At 42.7% G+C, this 8,628-nt stretch overlaps 1 protein-coding gene across 1 annotated transcript in view; it reads left to right on the top strand.

Moving 5' to 3' along the window:
• Nucleotides 1–8,628, top strand: part of LOC109218952 (COP9 signalosome complex subunit 2-like) — a 40,146-nt gene that overhangs the window by 857 nt on the left and 30,661 nt on the right. The window contains exon 4 of the mRNA XM_019383349.1: nucleotides 1,250–1,328. Within this exon, the coding sequence (XP_019238894.1) occupies nucleotides 1,250–1,328 (79 nt within the window). The remainder of the gene's footprint in view (nucleotides 1–1,249; nucleotides 1,329–8,628) is intronic.

Below are 8,628 nucleotides of genomic sequence, written 5' to 3'. Positions count from 1 at the left end.
CCCCCCGAAAAAAATTTATTTTTTAAATATATTTTTCAGTTTTAGTTTTTTTTATCGGAGGTTTATGTGTTTGGAATTTTACGGGTTTACAAATTATAAAGTTTACGGGTTCGAAATTCCGCGATTTCGAAAGTTTAGCGGTTCGAAAGTTTATGAAATTTGTGGATTCGGAAGGTTGTTGGTTCGAAAGTTTATGGCTTCATGTTTATTATATCTAAATTATTTATAAATACTCTTGAAAAGTCATTTTCCTTAACTTGCGTACCAAACACCGGAAAATGAATAAGATTACTACTTGTTTTCCAAGAAAATATTTTCTTGGAAAACATTTTCCACGGAAAACATTTTCCGTTATACCAAACACACCCTCAAGCTTGTTTTTTTTTTGGCATTGTGCAGTACATATCTTTTTTCCCTGGTGATAAATGTAATTAATAACCAAACAAAATTGAGAGTTTTTCTGCAGATTTTATTTGAGTGTTCAATGCTGTAAGTACGATGATAAATGTAATTACTGTCGGTGATTTTTGCTGTATTATTCTGTGTTCTGGGTTATACTTGAGGTTGTGTTTACAATAACAACAACTACGCCTTAGTTCTAAATAAGTTGGGGTCGGCTGTACGAATCCGTATTGTCCCCGTTTACTCCATTTTATGCCAATATTATGCAAATACAAATAAAAAGCAAGTAATAGAAGTTTTATATATTTTCTAATCATATCAATCTTTGAAAGGTTAAACCGCTCCTAGAGAGTATAAGACCTAAAGTAAAAGTGTTTAACTTCTTACTGGAGAATGCATAGAAAACTTTGAAAAGGGCTCAATCTCCTGGGCGAGAATATGAAATTTCCGTCTTGCCTGATGAACCATGTCTGTAGGTTAGTGCACTAGGCCCTTGCTAGTGTGAATGGTGTGCATGTTGGATGTATCATTTGCTTCTCAACAAATGGCTAACAATTGCACTGCTTATTTAGATGAGTCAGCCAATATAAAGATTGAGTAACTGCAAAAAGCAAACTGTATGTAATGATAATCTGATATATGCTCCCTTTTAGTATTATTCAGTTGTAAGGTACCTTTTGTGATGCTAAATGCCAGGTAAAAGTGTTTTCTTTGTATTACTGTATGCATCCTCTTATGATTTTTGGTATTGCTGCCTAGAGATATACTTTCTATTTTATTGATCCACTTCTGTTTCACTATATTAAACACTGCACCACGTAATATTTTGCAATGATGTCATGCATAGGTTTGGTTGAAACTGATCCTGAAGGAGCACTTGAGGGTTTTGCTGAAGTAGTACGTATGGAACCTGAGAAGGCAGAGTGGTAAGGAGTTGAATGTGTAAATTTTGCAGTTATTGCTGGTAACCTTTTCAGCATGCTGTCTTGGGTGGTGGCTAGATAAAATTATTAACAAGCGTACCATATATTTGCGAGATCAGTTATATTATGGTGTGTGGTGATGCCTATGTGCCATTACACATATAGGAAATGGCATCATGAACCTGCATTCTAATAAAAGTGTCTTTTCTGTTATTAACCTGCAAACTGGTGAAGTAAAGTGGAGTCAAACCTGGCAAATATAATGTCATGGGCGGCTATCCAGCCATGCCCCATGACCCCTTGGGCGCGCCCCGTGGCGTCCTAGCAAGCCTCCCAATGCCTAGCGCCACGGACGGCCCCGTGGTCTTGGCCGCGCCAAGTGACTAGCGCGCTGGTGCCTCTGTCGCCCCACCGATATCCCTCGCCAGCGCCAAGCCGCAGGCAGAAGCCAACAACGCCGCGCGCGCAGACAACGCCGCGCGCGCAGACAACGCCGCGCGCGCAGACCGTGATGCCAAAGACACTGCTGCTGACAACGGACCTGCTGTTGCCTTATAGAAAACTAAGTCATTTTCATTGTAAATATAGAGTAGTTTTATTTCATGTACTTCCATTATGTTTCTCTAGCTTAGTCAAGTCTAGTCTTGTAGCTTTGGATTATTTTTTTTAAGTATTATTAGGGGGGATCAAGCAATCAAAACTTTCTAGCAAGCAAGCAATTCTCTGTACTGGTGTCTCTCCCCCTCGACACCGCGTTGCTTTTCTGTAATAGCTTTCATTAATGCAATCAAGCTTTCTTTCATTCTGACTTCTCATTTCTGTTCTCTCAATTGCTCTTGACATTGGTTTTCCCGTACGGCACTAACAATCTCGTCTAGCGTACGGAAGGGACCTCAGTTGGCGGACAGCAACTGCACTGACATCAGTTGCCTAGCCTTACGTCGCCCTTCCAAGGAATCTCAGGAAGGCGCCGCGTAACAGTTGGTATCAGAGCCTAGGCTCGACATCGGACGAGGGAACGTATTGACATTACCACCATTTCTGACCATGGTGAATCATGGGGACCGCATTGCGGCTCTCGAAGGGACGGTTGAGGTATTACGGCCTATTATGGATACGGTGCCTGAACTAAGAACCAGCCTAGTGCAAAGGTTGGACGACCTGGACCGCAGGGTGCTCCAGGCCGAAGTTGACATTGAAAACATCAGTCGCGACTCCGAGGGAGACCGACAGACGGCAGCCACAGAGGCAGCCGAAATCTTTGAGAAATTCGAGGGGCTCCAACAGGAGCGCACCGAGGATTTAGCCCACAGGGCACAAGAGGCAGAAAAGGTGACTGCCATGCAACAAACCATTGACAAATTGACAGACCAACTCAATGTTGTCAACGCTGCTTTACAGGGCCTACTCCGAGGAGGTGGAAACCAAATCGGAGGTGCTGTGAACTCCGCTTCCGCGACACAGAAGCTGAAAATTCCTGAGCCAAAGCCATACAGTGGAGCTAGGAATGCCAAGGAAGTGGAGAACTTCATCTTTGACGTCGAACAATATTTCGATGTTGTTGGGCGCCTGGAGGAAGCTAAGAAGGTAGCAACTGCTGTCATGTATCTTCAGGGCGATGCTAAACTCTGGTGGCGGGTGAAGTACGAAGCCATCAAGGCCGGTGAAGATACTCTCGAGACCTGGGCCGAACTGAAGGCAGCTATACGCCTGCAGTTCTTCCCCGAGAATGTTGAATATAATGCAAGGAGAAAACTACGGGAGCTCCGCCAGACAAAATCAGTGCGGGACTACGTGCGGGAATTCTCCGCGCTCATGCTAAGTATACGCGACATGGGGGACAAAGACAAGCTCTTCACCTTCCTGGAAGAGTTGAAACTTTATGCCCGTGTGGAGCTATAAAGACAGAGGGTAGATACCCTTCCCAAGGCGATCCAAGCAGCTGAATGCCTTGGGGACTATCAAATGGAAGCTCGGAAGGACAGGCCCCAGCCGCCTGCCCGAGCGGGATTCAATGGGGGCCAGCCTAGCAATGGTGGCCCTAGCAAAAGTGGGGGAGATCGGAACTCAAACAAATCTAGAGCTCCTTCCTCCGGCAGCAACAGTGCTGCGTCAAACAACAATGACCGGGGGAGAAAGCCTCCTTCAGGATGCCGTCATTGTGGCGGACCACATTGGAACAATGAGTGCCCATATGCACAGATGAACGCCCATCAGGCTATTGATGATGGGACTGATGATGACTCCGACGATGCGGACCAGACTGAACCAGTAGGTGCCTTCAATGCAATTGTTCGTTCCATTTCTGAGGCATTAGCGGAGACCAGTGCTGGTATTCGTTAGAAAAAGGACCCATGTACCGTCACCAAGAAAGGGAAAAAGAAGGCGAATGAAGAGACTCCTCTTAAACAAGAGAGNCCTGCTCACGAATCATGCATGCGACACAGGTACACATAGAGATACATGCTCAATCAATCAAGTAAGAACTTATCAGGGAATATTTATCAAGACAAAACAAATTCTCCTTTAACAAATTTTTAAGAAGTGAAGTTTAATCCCGTTAGAAATTCATTTACTAATTCAAGGTGATTTAAGCAATTCAAGCTATCATTGGGTTTACAATCAATCCAAGTATAACATGCTTTTGGGTCCTCGCTACCCGGAAAATAGCATAATAGTAGCTACGCACGGACTCTCGTCACCTCGTGCGTACGTAGCCCCCGCAATTAGGAGCACATAATCAATTATTTCACCTATGGGGACAATTCCCTCTTACAAGGTTAGAAAGGAGACTCACCTCGCTCCGAAGATCCATAACCGGCATTCCACGCGCTTCCGAAGACTCTAATTGATGCACCACGCTCCAAAACTAGCCAATGGTTACGCAAATCCATTAATATATGCTCAAGTGGTCATTACAATCTAATTTATAGCAATCCCTAACTCCGAACGAAAAGTTGACCAAAACACCCTCGGGGCCACGTGCTCTGAATCCAAAAAATTTCGAAGTTAAAGATTACCCATGACCTCAGGAACAAATATATAATTTTTCTCTAAATTCCATACCCAAAATCGTGGCTAAATTCCAAGAATATGATTTTTCTAGGTTTTCCACCAAAACCTAAATTTTCTACAATTTTTCAAGTCTAAATCCATATACAACCCTTGTATTTAACCCAAAGCTAGCATAAATTACTTACCTCATGACAAGTGACGAAAATGGCACCTCAAAGTTGCTCCCCATCGGCTCCAATGGAAGAAAAATGGGGTTGAAATGAACTCAACCCCGAACTTAAAAGATCTCACTGCCTCAGCTGTTTCTGCACCTGCGGTTCCTTGACCGCTTCTGCGGTCCGCAGGTGCGGTTAAAATGCCGCATCTGCGGTCTTCCCTGAGCCACACCTTTCTCGCTTTTGCGATGCGCCTCCCGCAGATGCGGTCCCGCTTCTGCGGAACTTTGACCGCATCTGCGGTCCTCTCCAAAATACCCTCCTCCGCTTCTGCGACCAGGTCTCCGCAGATGCGGTCCCGCTTCTGCGGAACCTTGACCGCATCTGCTGTCCTCAAGCCCTTGACCAAAATCCGAACCTGCGCCTTCCTAGCCGCTTCTGCGGCGCCGCACCTGCGGCCCCTTTTCCGCAGGTGCGGTTATGACAGCAACCAGCAGTCCTCAACCTTCCAAAATCCCATTTTCGATCCGTTTACCACCCGGAATTCACCCGAGGCCCCCGGGACCTCAACCAACCCTACCAACCAATCCCAAAACACGTTACGGACTTGCTCGAGGCCTCAAATCATATCAAACAATGCTAAAATCACGAATCAACCCCCAATCCAAACTTAATGAACTTTAGAATTTCAAACTTCTATTTCCGATGTTTAAACCTATCAAATCACGTCCGATTGACCTCAAATTTTGCGCACAAGTCATATTTGACATTATGGACCTACTCCAACTTTCGAAACCAGATTCCGACCCCGATATCAAAAAGTCCACTTCCGGTCAAACTTCTCAAAAACCTTCAAATTTCTATCTTTAGCCAAATGCCTCCAAAATGACCTACGGACCTCCGAATTCACTTCCGATTGCGCCCCCAACTCCAGAATCACCATACGGAGCTATTCACAGTCTCGGAATCCCAAACGGATATCGATAACACTAAAATGCACTTCAAGCCAAACTTATGAAATTTCTTCTAAAATGCTAACTTCCACAATAGGCGCCAAAACGCTCCCGGATTATCCAAAACCCGAACCGGGTATTCGCCCAAGTTCGAAATCATCATACTAACCCGCTGGAACCTTCAGATCCTGATTCCAAGGTCGTTTGCTCAAAATTCCCATCCTAGTTCATTCTTTCAACTTTAGGCTCCTGGAATAAGAATTCTCTTCCCAAATCAACTCCGGATTTCCCGAAACTCAATTCCGACCGCGCGTACAAGTCGTAATACCTAAATTGAAGCTGCTTAGGGCCTCAGACTGCTGAACGACGCGCTAGGGCTCAAAACGACCGGTCGGGTCGTTACACACTTCACCAACTTAGCTGGACAAAAGATAAACTTTCATAAATCAAAAATCTTTTTTTTCTAAAAATTGTTCACCTTCTCACAAAGAATTTGTCCTGTGCTCTTTCAACATGTCAGAGGGAAAATCTTCTGGTCGGTACCTAGGGTTTCCCATTTTCCTAAAAAGACCTATGAAAAGAGATTTTCAACTCCATATAGACAACTTCAAATTAGGGCTTGCCGGTTGGAAGACCCATTGCCTTACTATGGCAGGTAGAGCCACCCTTATCAAATCTACCCTCAACTCTCTCCCTAACCTATATCTCCATACCACAAAATATCATCACACTGTTGGATAGATATCAAAAACGTTTCCTTTGGGGCTCAATATCCCAAGAACAGAAACTACATTTGATTAAATGAGAGATAGTTACATTACCAAAACCCCAAGGAGGTCTTGGAATACAGAATCTCTCCACAAAAAATAAAGCCCTACTAGCCAACTTAGCATGGAGGCTTTTTAAGCATCCGTCATCTTTTTGGGCATCTATACTACTCACAACTTACATAACCTCTAAAAAGACCTCCTTCATTTGGAAAAACATCCAACAAGGATGTCACCATTGTCGATTAGGATCTAAATGGATAGTCTCATCTGGCAACCATATCAAATTTTGGACTGACAGTTGGATTGATCACAACACTCCCCTTAGATCCTTAATTAAGGTCCTCTACCACTCTTAGAATCCCAGCGCCCAATTGGCTCCTACATCCGCAATAATAATTGGGACCTTGCTAAACTACCCTTTAATCTTCCCGAGGAACTACTTCTTAAATTACTTAGTATTTACTTACCCTAATACCCCACTCACCATGATAATCTTATTTTGAACCTCACAACTTCGGGACATTTTACTGTCCAATCATGCTATTATGCACTAACACCAACTGCCCCTTCTATTAACCATACTTGGATTTGGAAACTGCCCACGCCACCCAAAATCAGACACTTTCTTTGGCTATGTAGCCATCATAGGCTCCCTACAAATGCCTACTTAGCTCGCCTTAATATTATCAACAACAACCTTTGTACTTACTAATCCACGCTGAGGAGAATAGACATCATATCTTCTTCGAGTGTTATGCCTCAAGACCTTTATGGGAACACCTAGGCCTTCTTCATCATATAAACACCCTACAACATCTAACCACTTCACTAATTGAGCGAATCAAGTTTTAAATCAAAAACTATAATCACCATATCCCCTATAACATTCCTCCGTCAACCCTAATTCCTTATTGTCTATATGGTATATGGATCCAACGCAATCAAAATCTATTCCACCAACAATCTACTCCTCTTCCATATTTATAAATTATTAAAAAGCTGCGGAATTCCACTTCCTCACATCGGACCACACAGGAACACACAACCAACACATCTCTACATCAAATGGAAACCACCCAACCACAACCACTACAAATTAAACACTGATGGAGCAGCTAAGTCTCCGGGGTTAAATGGAATAGGAGGGCTCATACGATCCTCTGAAGGGAACTGGCTTTTAGGGTACTCTAAACATATAGAGTTTGGCAATAGCATACAAATGGAGCTAACTTCTTTGCTTTATGGCTTGCGCTTGTCTTTACAACATGGTTACTTCCCATTGGAGATTAATATAGATGCCAAGGAGGTAATCACTTTAATCCATTCCAACAATCCTCACTATACTAACTTGATCAATGATTGTAGGTTGCTGCTCAGGCAGCTGGGTGACCCGCTTCTTCAGCATACATACAGGGAGGAAAATATGGTAGCTGATGGTTTAGCAAAATATGGTACCCATTATCGTGCAGCAACGACCTACAACTTTTTGATACACCACCACCTTTTGTCTATCAAGACTTCCACGAAGACAAAGCAGGGACAGAGAGACGGAGATTTGTCAACTCTTGCGTTTTTTGTTACCACCCCTATCCCCCCTGATGTAAATCCATGCACAACTATGTTCTCTGCTCCCCCCTCCAGTAACAATCCGGCTAGTTTTTGTAATGATCCTTCCATGGATCCTAGTAGTGAAATAGTGAAGTAGTTTTTGCACTGATTCGCCTTTGGATCATAGGTCAATAGTAACTACTCATGTCCCATCAGCCCCGACAAGTGCCACGAGCACCTTGCCCTCTGTATCTTTTGCAACGTAGAAATGAAGTTAGTAATCTTTTATGACCAAAAAAACATGTATAACAGTTGTATTTTTTTTTACTTTGTTAGTGTATAAAAGGTAAACTTCTTGATTTGCAAATATGAGAAAAAGAAAAGGGATTAAAGGTGTGTTTGGTATAACGGAGAATATTTTCCGTGGAAAATATTTTCTTGGAAAACAAGTAGTAATCTTACGCATTTTTCGGTGTTTGGTATGCAAATTAAGGAAAATAACTTCACAAGAGTATTCATAAATAATTTTGATACGATAAACATGAAGCCATAAAGTTTCGAACAAACAACCTTCCGAACCCACAAATTTCATAAACTTCTGAATCGCTAAACTTCCGAACCCGTCTATAATTTCTAAACCCTCAAACTTCCAAACACATAAACCTCTGAACTCATAACTTTGGAACTCGTAAAATTTCGAACCTGTAAATTGAAATTAAAAAAAAACCCAGAAATAAAAATAATAAATAAAAAAACGTGAATATCTAGGAAACATATTCTAAACTTTTTAGTTACAACCAAAAACGTAGAAAATAAAAAAAATAAATTTACCGTTCATACCAAACAACACCTTAAACTAGGT

Source organism: Nicotiana attenuata, unplaced genomic scaffold (genome assembly GCF_001879085.1).
Source record: "Nicotiana attenuata strain UT unplaced genomic scaffold, NIATTr2, whole genome shotgun sequence".
In the NCBI taxonomy this organism is placed as follows: domain Eukaryota; kingdom Viridiplantae; phylum Streptophyta; class Magnoliopsida; order Solanales; family Solanaceae; genus Nicotiana; species Nicotiana attenuata.
This window is presented reverse-complemented; position numbering and strand designations above follow the sequence as displayed.